The sequence below is a fragment of the Saccharomyces mikatae genome (genome assembly GCF_947241705.1).
Source record: "Saccharomyces mikatae IFO 1815 strain IFO1815 genome assembly, chromosome: 15".
Taxonomy (NCBI): domain Eukaryota; kingdom Fungi; phylum Ascomycota; class Saccharomycetes; order Saccharomycetales; family Saccharomycetaceae; genus Saccharomyces; species Saccharomyces mikatae.
This window is the reverse complement of record NC_079270.1, coordinates 487,423-509,118: the sequence shown is the minus strand read 5'-3', so window position 1 is coordinate 509,118 and position 21,696 is coordinate 487,423. Positions and strand designations below refer to the sequence as shown.

General features: G+C 37.6%; 9 protein-coding genes and 1 non-coding gene across 10 annotated transcripts; 5 read left to right on the top strand and 5 right to left on the bottom strand.

Moving 5' to 3' along the window:
• Positions 1–338: 338 nt before the first annotated feature.
• On the top strand, positions 339–1,118 carry RKI1 (ribose-5-phosphate isomerase RKI1; the record flags this gene model as incomplete). Its single annotated transcript, XM_056225732.1, has 1 exon — positions 339–1,118. The coding sequence occupies one exon, from the start codon at positions 339–341 to the stop codon at positions 1,116–1,118; it is 780 nt and encodes a 259-aa protein (XP_056079521.1).
• Positions 1,119–1,307: 189 nt separating this feature from the next.
• ARF3 (Arf family GTPase ARF3) lies at positions 1,308–1,859 on the bottom strand (the record flags this gene model as incomplete). Its single annotated transcript, XM_056225731.1, has 1 exon — positions 1,308–1,859. The coding sequence occupies one exon, from the start codon at positions 1,857–1,859 to the stop codon at positions 1,308–1,310; it is 552 nt and encodes a 183-aa protein (XP_056079520.1).
• A 342-nt stretch (positions 1,860–2,201) lies between these two features.
• On the top strand, positions 2,202–7,151 carry CMR2 (Cmr2p; the record flags this gene model as incomplete). The annotated part of the gene is made up of 1 exon (XM_056225729.1): positions 2,202–7,151. One exon carries the CDS (start codon positions 2,202–2,204, stop codon positions 7,149–7,151), a length of 4,950 nt encoding a protein of 1,649 aa, XP_056079519.1.
• A 411-nt stretch (positions 7,152–7,562) lies between these two features.
• Positions 7,563–9,404, bottom strand: ECM3 (putative ATPase ECM3; the record flags this gene model as incomplete). Its single annotated transcript, XM_056225728.1, has 1 exon — positions 7,563–9,404. One exon carries the CDS (start codon positions 9,402–9,404, stop codon positions 7,563–7,565), a length of 1,842 nt encoding a protein of 613 aa, XP_056079518.1.
• Positions 9,405–10,084: 680 nt separating this feature from the next.
• On the bottom strand, positions 10,085–11,122 carry TMA46 (translation machinery-associated protein TMA46; the record flags this gene model as incomplete). The annotated part of the gene is made up of 1 exon (XM_056225727.1): positions 10,085–11,122. The coding sequence occupies one exon, from the start codon at positions 11,120–11,122 to the stop codon at positions 10,085–10,087; it is 1,038 nt and encodes a 345-aa protein (XP_056079517.1).
• Positions 11,123–11,705: 583 nt separating this feature from the next.
• PTC5 (type 2C protein phosphatase PTC5) lies at positions 11,706–13,424 on the top strand (the record flags this gene model as incomplete). Its single annotated transcript, XM_056225726.1, has 1 exon — positions 11,706–13,424. The coding sequence occupies one exon, from the start codon at positions 11,706–11,708 to the stop codon at positions 13,422–13,424; it is 1,719 nt and encodes a 572-aa protein (XP_056079516.1).
• A 283-nt stretch (positions 13,425–13,707) lies between these two features.
• On the top strand, positions 13,708–14,340 carry VPS21 (Rab family GTPase VPS21; the record flags this gene model as incomplete). The annotated part of the gene is made up of 1 exon (XM_056225725.1): positions 13,708–14,340. The coding sequence occupies one exon, from the start codon at positions 13,708–13,710 to the stop codon at positions 14,338–14,340; it is 633 nt and encodes a 210-aa protein (XP_056079515.1).
• A 346-nt stretch (positions 14,341–14,686) lies between these two features.
• On the bottom strand, positions 14,687–16,711 carry YVC1 (Yvc1p; the record flags this gene model as incomplete). Its single annotated transcript, XM_056225724.1, has 1 exon — positions 14,687–16,711. The coding sequence occupies one exon, from the start codon at positions 16,709–16,711 to the stop codon at positions 14,687–14,689; it is 2,025 nt and encodes a 674-aa protein (XP_056079514.1).
• A 187-nt stretch (positions 16,712–16,898) lies between these two features.
• Smki_15.trna13N lies at positions 16,899–16,972 on the bottom strand. Its single transcript has one exon. It is a non-coding gene; the product is annotated as a tRNA-Asn (tRNA).
• Positions 16,973–18,062: 1,090 nt separating this feature from the next.
• TCB1 (tricalbin) lies at positions 18,063–21,623 on the top strand (the record flags this gene model as incomplete). The annotated part of the gene is made up of 1 exon (XM_056225723.1): positions 18,063–21,623. The coding sequence occupies one exon, from the start codon at positions 18,063–18,065 to the stop codon at positions 21,621–21,623; it is 3,561 nt and encodes a 1,186-aa protein (XP_056079513.1).
• Between the last annotated feature and the right edge of the window lie 73 nt (positions 21,624–21,696).

The window sequence follows — 21,696 nt, the reverse complement described above, 5'->3', positions numbered from 1 at the left end:
TCTCGGGCTAATGGGAACAATAGTATATGTTGGACTCAGACATTTAGGGCCGAGTCGGTAAAACGTCGCGATGAGCTGAAAATTTTTTCTGCGATGAGGGAAATGCGATTGACTCGGTGAAATTTCTTCAGGTTTGTAACTGGGTGTCAATTCTAGATGCGCTTTTGATGATATAATATATGTACGGCTTGCATTGCAGTGTGAAACTGTGGTTTTATAACGTAGAGTTTCTTCTCCTAGTAGTAGCCGTTCTTTGATCTTGTAAATAATTAACATCGTGTCCCACAGACCAGGATACTACATTTTGCAATCTTATATAAACACAAATTAGAAAAGAAATGACTGCTTGTTGCGTCCCAAAAATTGATGCATTAAAAACTTTAGGTAATCCTTTAGAGGATGCTAAAAGAGCAGCAGCTTACAGAGCTGTTGATGAAAATCTAAAATTTGATGACCACAAAATTATTGGAATTGGTAGTGGTAGCACGGTAGTCTATGTTGCTGAGAGAATTGGACAATATCTGGATGACCCCAAATTTTCTGAAGTAACATCCAAATTCATTTGCATTCCAACAGGATTTCAATCTAGAAACTTAATCTTGGATAACAAATTGCAACTAGGCTCTATTGAACAATATCCTCGCATTGATATAGCCTTTGATGGTGCCGATGAAGTGGATGAACATTTACAATTAATTAAAGGTGGCGGTGCTTGTTTGTTCCAAGAAAAATTGGTTAGTACGAGTGCAAAGACCTTTGTTATCGTCGCTGATTCAAGAAAAAAATCGCCAAGGCATTTAGGTAAAAATTGGAGACAAGGGGTCCCCATCGAAATCGTGCCTTCCTCATACGTCAGAGTAAAGAACGATCTATTAGAACAATTGCATGCAGAAAAAGTTGATATCAGACAAGGAGGATCTGCTAAAGCAGGTCCAGTCGTAACTGACAATAACAATTTCATTATTGATGCAGATTTCGGCGAAATTTCCGAGCCAAGAAAATTGCATAGAGATATTAAATTGTTAGTTGGTGTAGTGGAAACGGGTTTATTCATTGACAACGCCTCAAAAGCTTATTTCGGTAATTCTGATGGTACTGTTGAAGTTATGGAAAAGTGAAGAGGATGAAGTCAAAAAACGGGAAAGAAATTGTGTTTGATTTTTCCGCTTAACAAGGCCTCCATTTTGTATATTGTATTATTAAAGCTATTTAAATATTTGAATACTATTCCTTCTCCGGAAGAATTATTATTTCACTTAGGTACAATTCAAGGATGCATGCAAGTTTATCATCAGTAAATAAAATGTTTATTTTTTTGGGACGTTTGTGTTATTCGAAATCCAGGATAACCCTTCAACAAGACCCTGTCCAGATAAGGCATTACTGCCAATGACACACCAAGGTTGGTTTTTCAAGTTTTTTACCAATTCCAGAAAATCAGAAACCTCTTGAGGCTTCATTGCATCTTTCAGATCTTGTTTGTTTGCCCATACCAGCAGTACTACATTTTCCATCTCTTTCTCGCCTATAATACTATATAGCTCTTCTTTGGCCTCTTCCATACGGTTTCTCGCGCTGGAATCTATCACAAATATAAGTGCTGTGGTAGCAGGGAAATAATGCCTCCAAAGAGGTCTCAATCGTTGTTGCCCTCCTACATCCCACATGTTAAATTTCACGTTCTTGTAGGTAACGGTTTCGACGTTAAACCCCACGGTAGGGGTAGATGTCTTTATTTTATTTAATTTTAGTTTGTATAATATAGTTGTCTTACCAGCCTTGTCGAGTCCTAGCATCAAAATTTTCATTTCTTTAGAACCGAATAACTTTCCCAAAACCTTCGATATTGAACTACCCATCTTGACAATAAGGTTGCCTTTTTTTTGCGGCAAGATCCTAAACTTCTTCACAACTCAAAAGTTATTCCGATGTCTCAGTTCAATTTACTATATTCTAATCTCTTTACCAGTAGCAAATAGGGTCTTGAAGCTGCATGCATATGTCTTCATCATCATATGATTGTGTTACTTTGAACGGGTAATGGTTGAAATTGTCAAAACCCGATTACTTTCCAGTACGCTTTTATTCACGTTAGTAACACATTCAAAAGAGTTTTACTGTATGTGACACATGCTCGCTCAAGTTTAGTGAATAAGGCGATTGAGTTCCGTGTAAAAGCGTGTAGTATTGAATCACATTCAATGGATTTTTCTATTCCTCCCACCTTACCGCTAGATCTGCAAAGTCGATTAAATGAATTGATTCAAGATTATAAGGACGAAAACCTAACAAGAAAGGGTTATGAAACAAAAAGAAAGCAATTGCTAGATAATTTTGAAATCTCACAAATGAGGCCTTATACACCCCTTCGATCTCCAAATTCGAGAAAATTGAAACGTTTGCATAAGAGAAATACGAGTTTGGCGTCATCCATCACATCGATGCCTAATTCTATTGACAGGCGCCATTCTATCTATCGTGTTACAACCATAAACTCAAATTCTGCGCATAATACACCCACAAGACGCAGTAAAAGATATGCTGCTTCTTTGCAATCCTCATTGCAAGGCTCTACTGATGAAAATGTGTCAGCGAAGGATGCAGTTTATAACCCTATGATACCGTTACTACCAAGACATCTTGAACGTGAAAATACAGCTGGTGGAGATACAACAATGACAGATTCTTTGCCGCTGATTTTGAGGGGACGCTTTGAGCACTATGATGGTCAAACAGCAATGATCAGCATAAATGCTAAGGGTAAAGAAACGTTCATCACATGGGATAAACTTTATTTAAAGGCAGAAAGGGTGGCACATGAACTGAACAAGAGTCACCTCTACAAAATGGACAAGATCTTACTATGGTATAACAAAAATGATGTCATTGAATTTACTATTGCGTTATTAGGTTGTTTTATTTCTGGGATGGCCGCTGTACCGGTGTCATTCGAAACCTATTCTTTGCGTGAGATTCTTGAGATTATCAAGGTAACAAATTCTAAATTCGTTTTGATTTCAAACGCATGCCATAAGCAACTAGATAATCTATACTCCTCATCAAATCATTCAAAGGTAAAACTGGTCAAGAACGACGTTTTTCAGCAAATCAAATTTGTTAGAACAGATGACCTAGGAACATACACAAAAGCAAGAAAGGCCTCGCCAACTTTTGATATACCGAATATTTCATATATAGAATTTACTAGAACACCATTGGGTCGTTTGTCTGGCGTCGTCATGAAGCATAACATCTTAATAAACCAATTTGAAACGATGACAAAAATTTTAAACTCGCGATCAATGCCTCACTGGAAACAAAAATCTCAAAGTATCAGGAAGCCGTTTCACAAAAAAGTTATGGCTACGAATTCAAGGTTCGTCATTTTAAACAGTCTGGATCCTACCAGGTCCACTGGTTTAATCATGGGTGTCCTTTTCAATCTTTTCACAGGGAATCTTATGATCTCTATTGACAGTACCATATTACAGCGACCTGGAGGATACGAAAATATCATCGATAAATTTAGAGCTGATATTTTATTGAATGATCAGTTGCAGCTAAAACAGGTTGTAATTAATTATTTGGAAAATCCAGAATCTGCCTTTTCCAAAAAGCATAAAATAGACTTTAGCTGCATCAAGTCATGTTTAACCTCGTGTACTACCATAGATACGGATGTAACCGAGATGGTTGTTCACAAATGGTTGAAGAATTTGGGATGTATTGATGCCCCATTTTGTTATTCGCCTATGTTAACATTATTAGACTTCGGCGGTATCTTCATATCTATTAGAGATCAATTAGGGAATTTAGAGAACTTTCCGATTCACAATTCAAAACTAAGGCTGCAAAATGAACTGTTTATAAACCGTGAAAAATTAAAGCTTAATGAGGTTGAATGTAGTATAACCGCCATGATTAACTCCTCAAGTTCCTTTAAAGATTACCTTAAATTGGAGACATTTGGCTTCCCTGTTCCTGACGTTATGTTATGTGTGGTTAATCCTGACACGAATACGCTGGTGCAGGATCTGACTGTAGGTGAAATATGGATTTCTTCTAATCATATTACAGATGAGTTCTATCAAATGGATAAGGTGAACGAATTTGTATTTAAGGCAAAGTTAAATTATCCGGAAATGTTTGCCTGGGCAAAGTATGAAATGCCTAACAGTGAATCACAAGCTGTTACTGAACAATTGGACACCATTCTAAACATTTGTCCTGCCAATACCTACTTCATGAGAACCAAACTGATGGGTTTCGTTCATAACGGGAAGATTTATGTTCTTTCACTTATAGAAGATATGTTTCTACAGAATAGATTGATTAGGTTACCGAATTGGGCTCATACATCGAACCTTTTATATGTCAAAAAAGGCAATCGACCACCTCAATTCACAAGTAACAGCAGGGCAGATAGTGCTAAAACTACTGATATCACGAGCTTGAGTGGTGAAGTACTCCCTGGGTATAAAAGGGTTGTTGAGTCTCACTATTTACAACAAATCACTGAGACTGTAGTGAGGACTGTAAACACTGTTTTTGAGGTTGCGGCATTTGAATTGCAACATCATAAAGAAGAGCACTTTTTAGTTCTGGTGGTCGAAAGTTCGTTGGCAAAAATGGAAGAAGAAAGTAAAAATGTCGAAACAGCAGATAATGCTCTGATAGCGTTTACCGAAAAGCAGAAATCCAAACTGGAAACGAAAATGAATGATCTAATTGACCAAATTTTCAGAATTCTTTGGATTTTCCATAAAATCCAGCCGATGTGTGTTTTAGTTGTACCAAGAGACACTTTACCTAGGCGATATTGTTCCTTGGAATTAGCCAATAGTACTGTAGAAAAAAAGTTTTTGAACAATGATCTCAGTGCACACTTTGTAAAGTTTCAATTTGACAACGTTATACTTGATTTTTTACCTCATTCAGCTTACTACAATGAAAGTATATTATCTGAGCACCTATCCAAATTGAGAAAGATGGCTTTGCAAGAAGAATACACCATTATTGAATCAAACTACCGTAATGGTGGTCCCGTTAAATCAAAACTAGCTCTTCAATGCAGTGGTGTCGATTACAGGGATGAGTCTGTTGACACCCGGAGTCACACCAAACTCACAGACTTCAAGTCGATTTTGGAGATTTTGGAATGGAGGGTTTCTAATTATGGGAATGAAACGGCATTCAGTGATGGTACAAATACAAATCTGGCCAATTCCTCTGCTTCCAACGATAACAACGTTCACAAAAAGGCATCGTGGGCGAACTTTGGTAAAATTGTTGCAGGTTTTTTAAAAAAAATTGTCGGGTCTAAAATTCCATTAAAGCATGGTGATGCTGTTATAATTATGTGTGAAAATTCCGTCGAATATGTGGCCATGATCATGGCATGCTTGTATTGTAATCTGTTGGTGATTCCTCTACCAAGCGTTAAGGAGCTCACTATAGAGGAGGATCTGAAATTTTTGGTTAATATTATTCAAAGTTACAAAGTAAAAAGGCTATTTATTGATGCCAAAATGCATAATTTATTAGACAATAACAATGTCGTAAATAAATGTTTTAAGAGATACAAGAGCTTAATACCCAAGATAACAGTTTTCTCCAAAGTCAAAGCAAAGAACGCATTAACAATATCTATGTTCAAGAATGTCTTAAAACAAAAATTTGGGGCCAAACCAGGTACCAAGATTAATATGACACCTTGTGTTATATGGATAAACACAGAATATGACGTGACATCTAATGTTCATGTAACTATGACACATTCTTCTTTGCTCAATGCAAGCAAGATAATCAAAGAAACCTTGCAGTTAAGAAATAATAGTCCACTTTTTTCCATATGCTCTCATGCATGTGGGATGGGGTTTTTGTTCAGTTGTTTGCTGGGAATTTATACGGGTGCATCAACATGTTTATTCGGCCTTACTGACGTTCTGAATGACCCTAAGGAGTTCCTAATTGGTCTCCAAAATTTAAACGTGAAGGACTTGTACTTGAATATCGAAACCTTATATTCTCTGCTGGATAGGGCCTCTAATTTAATAGAAGGATTCAAAAATAAAAAGGATAGCGTAGGCTCTGGTAAAAACAATACCTCTGGATCAATCAGAGAAGACGTTTTTAAAGGTGTTAGAAATATTATGATTCCTTTCCGCAATAGACCGAGGATTTATACGATTGATAATATTCTAAAACGGTATTCAACTATTTCCTTATCATCTACGCAAATAAGTTATGTCTATCAACATCATTTTAATCCCATTATATCACTAAGATCATATCTAGATATTCCACCTGTTGACCTATATTTAGACCCCGTTTCACTAAGGGAAGGTATAATTAGAGAAGTTAACCCCAATGACGTGACTATAAGTGGTGCAAATTATATCAAGATTCAAGACTCCGGTGTTGTTCCAGTGTGCACTGACGTTTCGGTTGTTAATCCAGAGACGCTGCTACCATGTGTTGATGGAGAGTTTGGAGAGATTTGGTGCTGTTCGGAAGCTAATGCATTTGACTATTTTGTTTGTAACAGTTCTAAGAATAAGTTGTACAAGGATCCATTCATCACAGAACAATTCAAGAGTAAGATGAAGAGTGAAGTGAACAATACGTTAAGCTATTTGCGGACTGGTGATCTGGGTTTTATCAAAAATGTTAGTTGCACTAATTCTCAGGGAGAGGCCATTAATTTGAACTTGCTCTTTGTTTTGGGAAGTATTCATGAGTCCATTGAAGTTTTAGGATTGACACATTTTGTTAGTGATTTGGAAAGAACTGTTAAAGATGTGAATGGTGATATTGGTAGTTGTTTAATTTCTAAGGCAGGTGGATTATTAGTGTGTCTGATTAGGTGCAAAGAACGTCATAATCCCATATTGGGAAACCTGACAACATTAGTTGTTTCAGAATTATTAAATAAGCATGGTGTAATTTTGGATTTATGCGCTTTTGTGAAGACCAAAGGTATAGGTCCAAAAAACTCCAATCTGATAATGGAGGTTTGGACAAAAAACAGAGCGTCAATTATGCAAGCTTGGTTTGATCAAAAGATTCAAATAGAAGCACAATTTGGTATAAACTATGGTGAAAATATTTCAATATACTTACTATCAGATTACGAAAAGGACAATATATAAGTAATTAAAGTGTGACTCTTTTATCATGACAATAGTTATGCGTTGCTAAACAATGTAATGGTTTAGCATTTCCTGGATAAACGATTATAATCACAACTTCTCTCCTTGATGTGGGATCTTTTTACCTACCCAAGAAAAACTAAAATTGAAAATCAAATAACCACCACTAAAGATTAATTGTAAATAACACAACCTTCAAATGTAAAATGGTTCAACAGGAGAAAGCACGATTTTTTGTTATAGTTATTTTTTTTATATTATGAAATTCTATAAAATTTGAAGCAAGAGAATTCTACTTTGATTAAATTAGATCAATAAACAGTAAAATTGCACCTAGATTCAGTTATATGATGAAATAAAATTATGAGAATGTGAATGCATGAGTAGATCATTTTGGTCCCTTGACGGAATTTATAACTTCATTTGAACCTTTATGAAATAAGAAACTAAAAATGGTAAACTAACGACCATTAAAGGATACTGAAGCATCAAAAAGAAAGAGGTACATTCCATCTGAACGGGTTCAGTTTCATCTTCGGGAGTAAAACTTGCAGTGAAATAAATTAAGGTGGTCATTGTTGGCAGATTCCAGGTAATGGCGGTGACAAACAGTAACATCTTGTCGTCTTCCCAGTTCAGCCATCCTGTTTTCACTAGACGATCACACCACAGAACACCAAAGATGGGCATGATACATTGTCTAAGAAAGACTAATAACACTGCAGATTTCCAGAAACCAGGATATAATTTCCCAATTTTTAATCTACCGAGAGTGGCACCTAACAAGATTAAACCAAATGGCACTGAGGCTGCGCCGACATAAGCAGTAAAATCCATAATAAATGTCAAAGCAGGGGCATTATCCGGGGCTTGTTTGATCTTTGGGGTATGACTTGAGGTAACAAACAAAGCTTTTACCCAGGGAATGAAAGCAATAATTAAAGCCAGAATAACAGCCATAGAACAAGGTCTCAAACAATTTTTTAGAAAAAAAACAAAAAATTTAGTCAAGGGAAACTTTTGTAGCCATTTTGGTAAAGATGAACCTGAAGTTTCGATATCTTTCTTACTGACGGTGGCATCTGAGGTAATAATCCTTGTTAGATCAGAAGTTTTGACTCTTTGTAAGGTGGAAGTCCTAGTTAAATTGGGAGAAAGCGCACCGTCTGCCTGTAAGACAGAGGGCGGCCTTTGGGAACTGACAGAGCTTTTCCTTCTCCTGCCGTACTGGTCAACGTTAGAGTACTCGCGAATCAAATCTGTCATATCTTCAGCGGGTAGTTCACGCATATCTACGGAGCGTAAGGAACCTGTGATAGAATTTCTACGGGTATTGTGTGCATGCGCTGTTCTTGACTCCGTAGTGTATGCAATAGGCTGGCTTATGGTTCTATATGTAGGGTCATTGAGACCATTTATGGATTGGGCATCCATACGGTTCGTATGTAGGGAATGTGTAATGCTATCAATAGAAACCATCGCGGATGAATTCGAGCTTTCGTCATCTATGGCCGGAGAGTTAGTGTGTGTAGATTCAGGACCAGTAATTTCTGGTTTTCCTTTCTTATTTTTCTCAGAAATGTAGCTTCCTCGTGAACTATTTGGAACGGTTGACTCATTAGGTTCTTTAAGGATATCTTGGTTGGAGGATGAGGAAGAATTATCTTCGATGGGCGGTGTTGGTTGTTGCGCTGAGTCTTGATCGATCAAAGTGTTTTCTTCATCATCGTCACCTTTGTAATGGAAGTCGTTTTCAATTAGTCTGAAACCCCCCAGGTTAAACACACATATTAAAAACATTGCCAGAAAGATAATAACGTTGGCAACACCTTTTTCACCCTCCGCTTGGGAAAAGATAAACCCTTGGTCCATGGACTGCAAATAAGCGATCGGTAAGTCACTGATATTAGGGAACATGCCACCTGCAAGTATACCCCCACGCCATCTCTTAGGAACAGGTAGTGTACTGCGAACAATAAAGGCAAACCCCAGGCCTGTCGCAAATAGTATAACAGACGTAAGACAAATAATGCCGACATCTTTGATATCGTTATCTTCTATATTTGCTACGATTTTATTGAATGATAAACAAGGAAGCAGAACCGTTAAAACGATATCAGAGATGGATCTTGTCGCCTGAACTGTTAAGATGTTCATCTTGCACAAACCGAAGCCTACACCAATAATCAGATAGATTTTGATAATTGGTCTGACAGAGGCCCAGATGGCTTGTCCTAGCGTGATATGTATCATTCTTCACTTGTCTTAAGATTACTGCCCGTCTTTCAATTATTTGATTTGTGTTGGTTTTCTAATGCTAAACGTATTTATATGCCTTTTCTATCTCCCACCTGACAATGGTTATCAGTGCTCAGTTCTTATACAATATAAGGATTGAAAAAACTTCAACGGCAAAAAGAAAACTAACGAAACTTCCGAAAACGAGTTCCGAATACCGTACGATACAAGTAAATAATAAACCAGTAGAGGCCTATTATATAACAAAAAATACAAGCCTACATCAAGAGTGCAGGAGTAACAGACACCAGCGTACGAGGAAGGGATGCGTCAAACATACATCTCAGGCCTCAAAAGTATATAGCCTCATCCCGAGGCTGGAAAGAGATGCAGCGAAATAAAGCTCATCTAGCAGCACTTGTAGAACTGAGAACAACTCGAGCATTTTCTTCGTCGCAGATACTGTTGGGCGGATCCGAGGTGGAAAAAAAACCTCAATAGCGTGGGGGCGTGGGGGAGGGGAAACGTGGGATTATAAAAGGGGCGGAAAAAAACGGCAGATAAGCATGGGCCGCGTTCGTGCTGCGTGATCGGGTGCATAATCATGTACATGACGTGACATGTTCCAGGTTAGTGTGTGCGTATGTTATATATATGGTGGCATATATACAGTTTAGTTTTTATGTATCTTAAAACTATGCGAGCGTGGCAGAGTTTGCTTTCCTAATATCGAAGGTGGGGTTGCTACCGTCACCGTAGTCTTTGATCCCGCCGTCATCTTGGTGGTCAGCCTTTTTCAAGGCATCCGTAAATTCAGAGAGATCCCACGCGGATCCCTGAGTGACGTCGCCTGCCATGTCGGTGTAGTCCGTTTCGAATGACTTGTTCTCGGCGCTCATCTTTAGAATAATTTCTCTACCTGTGGGTTTTCTTTTACTAGTCAATTTCTTTTCTGCATTTATCTTTGCGATGACGTGGTCCTTCTTCCACTGGGCAAAGTTGGCAATTGTTATTGGTGTTAGCTTGGTCTTGTCTAGCTTGCCCCTTTCTGTTTCAATAAACTCTTCTAGTGTGATCTTAGGTTGCTTCTCCAGCGACTCCCTCTCGAGCCTCTTTTGTTCATTTGTTTTCAGTACGAAACCCTCTGGTAGCGAGTGCCTGTACATACATTTGTCACCTCCATTAGGGCAGATCCAGAACCAACCGTATTTACCGTTTTCCACTGCCTCGGTAAAGTATTTACATACCTTATCAGTTGTGGTCTTTGGGTTACCGTGCTTGGACAAAATAACCCTTCTCAACTTTTCTTCATCCCAGTTATCCATTGTGTCCTTTTCCTTTTCACTTCTTGTGTCTTGATATAGATCCTTCTTCTCCATTCTTCTACCGACGTTCAAATCGTGTGAAAATTTACATTTGGCACCCTTGTTACAATTTCCCAGCTTGAACAGGGCACAAACCATGGACTTGGGGTCCACACCTGCACGGACCCTTTGGTCTGCCACAGGGTTGAACAGAGCTCTTCGTTCAGCCTCTTCGGCCTCTCTGCGTTTTTTCTCCTCTAGTTTTTTTAACTTCATCTCTTCTTTCTTGGGGTCCGATTGGGATTGTACTTGCTTGATGTACCTTTGAACCTTGGTAGAACGGTTCTTGTTCTTCATACCAAACGTCTTGTCGACATTATCTTTCTTCTTACCAGCCACTTGTGGCTGCTTTCCTTTCTTTGGTGGCATCCTCGAAGTTTAACTTTTCTGCTGTTGTATATGTACAGAGCCCAGAAAATTAATAAAAAAGAGTGGCCTTCTCCCCGTTGTATTGTAGCAGTTGAGCATATGGGTAGAAAAGATATATTCTTGATTTTTACTAACTCATCGCTGAGGAACAAAAATTTTTCTTTTCCTTTATCATTGCACTACGTCATGTCCGACGACTTGTGAGAATGTTGTTCTTTTCGACATGTCAATTATTGAGGAAGAGCTCAGTATGCTTGTAACCTCGTACTATTCTGAGTTTGGAAGGCGGCATTGGCGAAATTCTTTTATCTCTCTTGTAGTGATATTATTGATTACAAGTGATGACAATCCACTTCATTCTTTTTTTTCTCTCACGTTTGTTAGTATTGTGTTGTTACCGGCCCTTTGTATGTAGAAAAACATAAATCATCTCTTGCTACACAAGAGATATCCGAGAAAGAAAAAGGAAAGATTGGAGAGTGAGTACTATTAAGAAAAGAATTCTACATTGCTCCTTTTAATTAATTTTGGGCTCTGATCAAATTTTCAACAGAAGAAGAGCTTCTTGTTTTTTTACCTCTTCATGTCTCCCTTAACAAGAACCGTGGCTATAAGGAAAACAGTAAAGGCTTTATCCAAATGTCAATCTGGTAAGGAATATACACAGAAACTTCTCCAACGTGCTTATACAACATCACACGCAAACAGCACATATTATTCAAGGACAAAGTTATTTATAGCATCCCATTCCAAGGCTTTAAACATTGCTCTATTGAGCGGATCCCTACTTTTGACCTATTCTTACTATTCCCCAAAAAAGATCCTCTCTCTTGACACAATTAATGGAATAAAGGACTACTCTACAAATAGCAGTAACAATATCAACATGCCGTCACCTAATTCAAAGGAAACAAAAACGCAAAATAACCAACAAGCTCAGAATGATCAATCAGTGCCCATTTTGAACGATGCTAAAATAGAGGCAAAGCTGCATGACAGAGAGGAAAGCCATTTTGTTAACCGTGGTACAGGGATATTCAGGTATGATGTGGCCCAGTTGCCTTCCAACCATCCAATAGAAGATGATCACGTAGAGCAAATTATCACTATTCCAATAGAGTGTGAGGATAGTAAGTCCATAGAGAAAGATTTATATTTTTTTGGAATTTTCGATGGCCATGGTGGTCCTTTCACTTCGGAGAAATTATCTAAAGATTTGGTTCGTTACGTAGCTTATCAATTGGGTCAGGTTTATGACCAAAATAAAACAGTTTTTCAGTCCGATCCTAACAAATTAATTGACTCTGCAATTTCCAAAGGGTTTTTGAAACTAGATAATGACATTGTAATGGAATCGTTTAGAAAGCTGTTTCAAGATCCAAGCAATGCTAATATTGCGAATACTTTACCTGCGATCTCAGGATCGTGTGCACTATTGAGTCTATACAACTCTACTAACTCGATTTTGAAGGTTGCCGTCACTGGGGACTCAAGGGCTTTAATTTGTGGTTTGGACAATAAGGGTAATTGGACAGTAAAGTCATTATCTACCGATCAGACAGGCGATAACTTGGATGAAGTGCAGAGAATTAGGAAGGAACACCCGGGAGAACCTAACGTTATAAGAAATGGAAGAATATTAGGTTCATTACAGCCATCCAGGGCATTTGGAGATTACCGCTACAAGATCAAGGAAGTTGATGGAAAACCATTGTCAAATTTACCCGACGTCGCCAAGCTTTATTTTAGAAGGGAACCAAGGGATTTCAAGACACCTCCTTACGTGACCGCTGAACCAGTAATTTCTTCTGCTAAAATTGGTGAAAACACTAAATTTATGGTGATGGGATCGGATGGTTTATTTGAACTACTAACTAATGAAGAAATCGCCTCGCTGGTGATTAGATGGATGGATAAAAACATGAGTATAATGCCTCTCAAAGCGGAACCAGGAAAATTACCTAAAGTAATCGATGTGTCGGACGACAAGGAAGCGCAAAGACCAGCATTCAGGTATAAGGATAATAAATCCAGCTCATCATCTGCTTCAAACTCAGAATATCTTATTGAAGACAAAAATGTAGCCACTCATTTAATTAGGAATGCATTAAGTGCTGGTGGGCGAAAAGAATATGTTTCTGCATTGGTTAGTATACCATCGCCAATGAGTAGAAGATATAGAGATGACTTGACAGTGACAGTAGCCTTCTTCGGTGATTCTGGAAAACCCTCAAACATTTCTAATGCTACTTCCATAGTGATGAACCCGGAGGCAACAACAAAGCCAAAGCCTAGATTATGATGATCTAAAAGTACACTAGCATAGGTACATACCAGAGGTTTTCTTTTATAGATATTAGTCTGTCGATTATCTAGTTTCTTGTCATCACATACGGTCTTTTATTTTATTTTTTGGTTTGCATTATGAGGCTTTTGCTAAAGCAATATCCCCGGAAAGACAAAAGAATGAAAGGTGAAGTGAAAATACGAGCTGCTTATCTTCGTAAACCTTATAAAAGCAGCAAAAATAGGTAATAAAAAACTAAGGTCTTTGAGATTCTATTAAGCCATAACTCACACTAAAAATGAATACATCGGTAACTTCCATAAAGTTGGTACTGTTGGGTGAAGCAGCAGTTGGGAAATCGTCAATAGTCCTAAGGTTTGTATCCAATGATTTCGCCGAAAATAAGGAACCCACTATCGGTGCAGCATTCCTTACTCAGAGAGTTACGATAAATGAACATACTGTTAAGTTTGAAATATGGGATACTGCTGGACAAGAGAGATTTGCATCGTTGGCACCCATGTACTATAGAAACGCACAGGCTGCACTTGTAGTATACGATGTGACAAAACCACAATCTTTTATTAAAGCACGCCACTGGGTTAAGGAACTGCATGAACAAGCATCAAAGGACATCATTATTGCATTAGTCGGTAATAAGATCGATATGCTACAAGAAGGTGGAGAAAGAAAGGTTGCAAGGGAGGAAGGTGAAAAGCTGGCCGAAGAAAAGGGCTTGTTGTTTTTTGAAACAAGTGCTAAGACAGGAGAAAATGTTAATGATGTATTTTTAGGTATTGGTGAGAAAGTACCACTGAAAAAAGAGGAAGAACAAAATAACGCTAATAATGAACGCGAGTCTAACAGTAAAAGGGTAGATTTGAATGCTGCCAATAATGGATCTAGCACAAACAATGCTTGTAGCTGTTAGAGAAGATGAAGAATGAATTTATATATTTATATATATTTATATATATAAAAGTTGGGCAAACTGAGATAAATAGAACTTCAAAACGGGAAAGATGATAGTTATAGTTCATCACATGTAAAAAAAGATAGGGAGTTTTCGTTTTTTACCGTATTCATTATTTTCTTTTTCTTCCTTTTGTTTTCATTTTTGGAGAGTTTTTTCTTCTAGGAAGTAAAAGATAGTTATATGGAATATAAAAAAGGTTAAATAATTATAAAATAAAACAAATTATTAATTTATACAGCTGTAATGACGAGCAATGTAAATTTCCGAAAAGTAATGTGAGCAGTGCATGATAATATATCTCTCATTCTTTTTTATCCTTTAAATCCAGTTTTTCGACCAGGTCGGTTATTACGGCTGTTAAACTTTCCACTTTTTCAGCGAGCTTTTTGACATCATCTTTATCATCAACCTCATCTTCAGTATCGTCATCATCATACTGCTCGAAAGAGGGACTGCATTTTTTGACTTTTTGGTACCATATCTTGGGGACATGGAAATGTACATCCTCTTGTTCAGCCGTTCTTTGCAATTTTAACGAACGTGAATTTTTCAACTGGGTAGCTCTCATGCCTGAATTTTGGCTGTCAGAGAATAAACCACTATCATCATCCAAGTAACCATCTGTTAAATCCCACGGGGTATCGTATTCGTTTGCATCATCATTCAATCTTTTCATCCTGTTGTATTTTATTCTTCTAGCTTCACGTGTTTCTTTAACAGAAATGAGCAACAAGAATGGGCTATATACTATTGTCATAACAACATAGCTCAGGTCTTTAGCACGCTTTGGTGGAAGAACACGTAAAATAGGAGTCACAAGCAGTTCAATTAAGTTCAATGGAGAAACATAGACATCTTCATCAGGCGCTCTAATGTACCTTAACGTCTTTTGTGACATCAAAGCCATGTACTCGTCATCTGCGTTGTCAATGACCTTCTGATAAGCAGTTGAATACAGCGCAATCAAGATATTTAAAAGGATAACAGAAACGATAAAATAGTATCCATAATACAATATTGCCGCATAGGGTGGAGCGAATTCTTCAAAAACGTCAAAACTTCCAAGTCCCAAAACAGTGATTGTTAAGTTACCCAAGATGGGACCCGTGATATCTCTTTTACCATCTGCTGAATCCAAACCTAAAAAGCCTTGAGTGAATCCAATCATTATTAAGAATAAAAGGAAGAAAAAGACAATGGATTCTTTCATCATATGTTTTAATATAACCAGCATTATACCAATAAATCTTTGTGATTCAAGGTACAATAGAAGTCTTGACCACACAAAAGGTGCTGCACACGATAAAACCCTATATGATATTTTATCCCAATCTTCCGAAGAGTATTTCGCATTGAGAGGAGTCACACTCATTGCACGGAACCCCATAGCCAAAGTGATTATCAAATATGTGGTATCGTTAAATAAATTCCAAAACGATAGGTGTGCATAACCGATATAATAAAGTTTAGTGAGTTCGTCCAAGATGAAACCAGTATTGAATATATAAAATACACTTTCCCACAAATCAAAGGATTGAACTTTTTCAGAGTCCTTTCCATTAACCACCAAAGTATAAAGTCCCAGAAACAAAAATGAAAAGGTCATCTGTAGATAATTCTGGTATACCGGTGCCTTTAGTCTTACTGGGTTAAAGTGCGAAATCATGGAAACTTCCGCCAGTGAATCGTCCTTGACAAAAGTTGTGGGATCTAGACCATTTTGAACTATCCAACCTCTCCATATCCACTTTAAACAACGTTGAAATCCGCTCGACCCTATCACTGTAGTACAGTGCATATCTGTGGCAAGCTCCAAAGCATTCAATGGGTCTTGATCTTCGTCGTTCTCGTTGATCACATAACGACGCAGCAGTAATTGCATAAAAAGAAACTGCAGATCTCTTGTTTCTTCTTTTTCAATTAACAATTTACATAACTGCTGTGAAGCTAAATTTCTAGTTTCGTAAAGCTTGGCATTATGCACTTCCATAGTAGCCAATATAGAATACCACTCACAAACTTTAAGTAACGAGAATATGATAACCGACTGATATTTTCTTTTGTTGATTTTGTTTTTAGGGTTCCCACCACATGCCTCGTAAGCCAACTTCATAACTTTTGGAGATAAAACTTCAGAATGGTCACATACGATATCAGTAGGATCATAAACAATAGGTATAACCTTATCGATTAAATACTTCAAATTCAGTGTAATCCTCAGAACCTGTCTTGGAGTGGGGGCTTCAAACCCAAGAGATCCATTATTTTCAGGCATACATTGTTCATTGATAACTGGCAGATTCAAACCATCGTAGGACGGTACCATAGCGATCCTTGATCTACTGATCTTACCTCGATAACGACTTTGTATTCAATCCCAGAAGTCACAGAATAGCAATCCCGTTGAATATTAGGTAAACCTCGAAAGCTGGTTGATCATCTTTATAGTACCTTTTTATGTACTAGGGAGAAAACTCCGTCAAAAATATGTAAAGAAACAGTATAAAAATAAACGACCCCAGTGAGGGTTGAACTCACGATCTTGCGATTAACAGTCGCACGCCTTAACCAACTTGGCCATGGAGTCTACTTTTTATGTTTTTTCCCTCCTGAAAAAACTTACATACACTAAAGAGAATGCAGATGTGATATCAGCAATCGCAGTGGATAATTAGTAGTTTTTGTAAGTTATAATAGTTAAGAATAACAAAAAGTGCAAGGCATATGGAAACTTTTGTATAATTATCAAGATTCTAATTCTATTGTTGGTAAAGGCAATAATTGAGAGATGGGCGAATTTTGAGATGATTGTTGGGATTCCATTGTTGATAAAGGCAATAATATTAGGTATGTAGATATACTAGAAGTTCTCCTCGAGGATATAGGAATCCAATAAATGGAACTCGTAATTCTACATAATTCTGTATATGCTTTTATTGTCATTTTATATTTGTCAGTCATTATCCTATTACATTATCAATCCTTGCATTTCAGCTTCCACTTATTTCGATGACCGTTTCTCATAACTTATGTCATCTTCTAACACCGTATATGATAATGTACTAGTAGTATGACTACTAGCTGATAAATGACAGTTGGGTTTTTATTCCAACATTATTTATTCTCTTTTTCATACATTGTCATTCATTATCCAATTCTCGCATCTCACGCTCGCATAATATACGTCATCTTCTATATTCCGTAAGGGATAATAGTTTGACAACAAGATTCTAACTATCAATGAGTTATACTGGCTTGGTGGAAGTCATGCAAGAACACAGAATTTCGTCTTTGGCACTACTATAATTGCTCTAATTATATGCCAACTTTATTATTATCATCCTGAAATAGCAGACTTAATTAGGAATGTGGTACGTTAAAAGTGACATAAATATATGCGACGGGACTGCTATGTGAAAAAATAACAAAAGGCCCCTCAAAATACAAAGGGACAGGAAAGGGATACTGCTGCAATTGCGAGGAATAATCGGGTGTTAGAAGCATTGACTGATTGCATTGTGTACTTCCAAGCTGCACTCACTAGCTAGTATTTGACCTGCATAACATTGACTCAACTTTTTTTTTTGTATAGGAACAGGTGAAGTAATTGAAGGATAATAGCTAAGGTAAAGAAGAATAGCTAGTATATTTTGAAAAGTTCGATTGCGTGATACAATATGTCCAAGGAAGATACTGGAGCATCAGCACCAAAGAAGCCTGAGACGGCACAAGTAGCTAACGTTAATGGGATAGATAAGTTACAACCTCCGAAAACGAAAGAGGAAACTGAAGCCAGTACTAGTGTTTCATCCCAAAAGGCATCGCATGCCGGTGATGAAAGCTTCAAGAGAAGCATCCATGAAGCTTCATATGTGGGTTGGAAACAAATTGGTGGTTGGGAAGACAAAGACGAATTGACCTTGGATGATGAATTGATGGATATGAGTAGAGAAACACTCTTAAATAATATCATACCCGACAGTCTTTACGGTGACTGGTATCATTCCGTAGCCATTTTCTTTATTGGAGGCGTGGTATCATTTGCACTTGGTCACTATAAATTTTCTATGGGCTCAGCCTTTTTTGTCATCGTTATCACTTCATTGTTGTATAGAACATCGGCTAAAAAGTACAGAGGTTCAATAAGAGAATTGGTTCAAAAGGAATTTACAGTGCAAAAGGTGGAGAATGACTACGAATCTTTAGAATGGCTAAATACATTTTTGGACAAATACTGGCCCATTTTAGAACCATCCGTAAGTCAATTGATTGTTCAACAGGCCAATGAACAAATGGCTACCAATGAGGCAATTCCTCAATTTATCACTGAACTATGGATTGATGAGCTGACACTTGGTGTTAAGCCTCCAAGGATTGATCTGGTGAAGACGTTCCAAAACACTGCTTCTGACGTTGTTGTGATGGACTGGGGTATCTCTTTTACCCCTCATGATTTATGCGATATGAGTGCCAAACAGGTTAGAAACTACGTCAATGAATTAGCTGTTGTTAAGGCTAAAATTTTTGGCATTACCATTCCCGTTTCCGTGTCGGACATCGCCTTCAAAGCACATGCTAGAGTTAAATTCAAGTTAATGACTCCTTTCCCCCATGTTGAAACTGTTAACATCCAACTATTGAAAGTTCCCGATTTTGATTTTGTTGCTTCCTTATTTGGACGTTCGATTTTCAATTGGGAAATTTTAGCTATCCCAGGTCTTATGACATTGATACAAAAGATGGCCAAAAAATACATGGGCCCAATCTTACTACCTCCATTTTCTTTACAGTTGAATATCCCACAGCTCCTCTCTGGTTCCAACCTGTCAATTGGCATCTTGGAAATTACCATAAAAAATGCTAAGGGATTAAAACGTACCTCCTCAGTATTGAACGAATCAATTGATCCATATTTGTCCTTTGAATTTAACGATGTATCCATTGCAAAGACAAGGACCGTAAGAGATACTCTGAACCCCGTTTGGGACGAGACTTTATACGTTTTATTGAACTCTTTCACCGACCCATTAACAATTAGTGTCTATGATAAGCGTGCGAAGTTAAAGGATAAAGTGCTCGGTAGAATTCAATACAACCTGAATCTCCTACATGATAATTCTACGCAAAGGAACCTGAAAGCTGAGTTTTTAAGAAATTCTAAACCAGTCGGTGAATTGACTTTTGATTTAAGATACTTCCCAACTTTGGAAGAAAAGAAGTTACCGGATGGATCTGTAGAAGAGCTACCCGACCTGAATACTGGTATTGCTAAAATTGTGGTTGAAGAAGGATCTCGTTTTGCTGAAGAAGAAAAGAAAATTACTGCCTATGTTGAAGTTTATCTGAATGCTAAATTGGTGTTAACCACTGGTACGGCAACCGACACTGGCACTTTAAAATGGAATTCGGACTATGAAGCAGTTATTGCAGATCGTCGCAAAACGAGGTATAAGTTCGTCGTCAAGGATAGCAAAGGGGAAGAAATTGGATCTACCATTCAGACTTTAAACGATTTAATAGATAGAAGCCAAGTGGATAAGAAATTGATCCCATTGAAAAACCAGAAAGGTGATATTAAAATCACCACATATTGGAGACCTGTTAGACTGGAGATAGGTTCCAACTCAGTTGCTTACACACCACCAATTGGTGCTATCAGAGTCTTCATTGAAAAGGCAAACGATTTGAGAAATTTGGAAAAGTTTGGTACTATCGATCCATATTGTAAAGTCTTGGTTAACGGATTATCGAAAGGTAGAACAGACTTTAAGAATCAAACTTTGAATCCAATTTGGAATCAAGTTATTTATGTTGCTGTCACTTCACCAAACCAGAAAATTACGCTTCAATGTATGGATGTGGAAACCGTCAACAAGGATCGTTCAGTTGGTGAATTCAACATCAACGTTCAAGATTTATTCAAGAAGGATGAGAATGACAAATACCAGGAGACAATCGATGAAGAAGCTAAAGTTGGTCGTTTAATAATGCCCAAGAAAAAACCCAAGGGAACCGTTACGTACTATACTTCCTTTTATCCGGCACTGCCTGTTTTAACACTGGAAGAAATCCAAGATTTAGATAAAGTTAACAAAAAGAAGGCATTGTTAGAATCACGTAAATTAGCCATAGATGAAAAAAAAATCTCTAAAGAAGATAAAGCCAAATTCGAACAAGAATGGAATGAAGTCAAAGAGCTGGAAGACATGTACAGTAATAGACAGAAGTTGGACTTGCCAGAGCTATTGCGATACAATCAAGGTGTTCTTGCTGTCACTGTCCTTGACGGGGAATTGCCCGACTCTGGGCTATACGTTCAAGCGTTTTTTGATGGTAATGGTCACCCGAGATTCGTTAGTCCACGCATCCCATCCAGGATTGTCAAAAACGGTTGGTCTGGCGACGTAATAATAAAAGAATTAGACAAATCCACTACTATTTTTAGAGTTGCTAAGAATAAAAATTATAACAAAATGGAGAAATGCGTTTGTGAAGTAGAACTGCCTACGTTAGAGTTAGTTAAGAATTGTTATTATAAGCCATCAATTTTACATCTTTCAGGTGAAGGTAGTGCTAAACTAATGCTTCAAATATCGTGGTTTCCTATCGACACTAAACAATTGCCAGAAAATGACTTGATCACGAATTCAGGTGACTTGACAATTATGTCAAGAAGTGCAGAAAACTTGATAGCATCTGATTTAAATGGTTATTCCGATCCGTACTTGAAGTATTACATCAACAATGAGGAAGACTGTGCTTACAAGACAAAGGTTGTCAAAAGATCTTTGAATCCTAAGTGGAATGATGAAGGCACCGTTCAAATCAACAATCGTTTGAATGACATACTAAGAATAAAAGTCATGGACTGGGATTCTACAAGTGCGGACGATACTATTGGGACAGCAGAGATCCCATTGGAAAAAGTCAAGGTTGAAGGAATTACCGAGTTAGATGTGCCAGTCGAAGGATTAGAAAATGCCGGTCAAGATGGTGGCGTGTTACATCTAGCATTCAGCTTCAAGCCAAGGTACACAGTAAGCGTGAGTAAAAGAGAAAAGAAAGTCGGAGATATAGCATCTAAGGGACTGGGTACTGGTTTGAGAGCTGGTACGTCTGTGATAGGTGGCGGTGTTGGTGCCATAGGTAAGATCAAGAAAGGGGTGTTCGGTGGATTGGGCAGTCTCACAAACCATAAGAAAACCCACGAAATGGGCGGAGAAGAAACCAAACTTTAACGGAGAAGAAAAGGACAACACATAGTGTGTAAAATGTAATTTTGTTTTGTTTTGTTTTATTCTATTTTATATT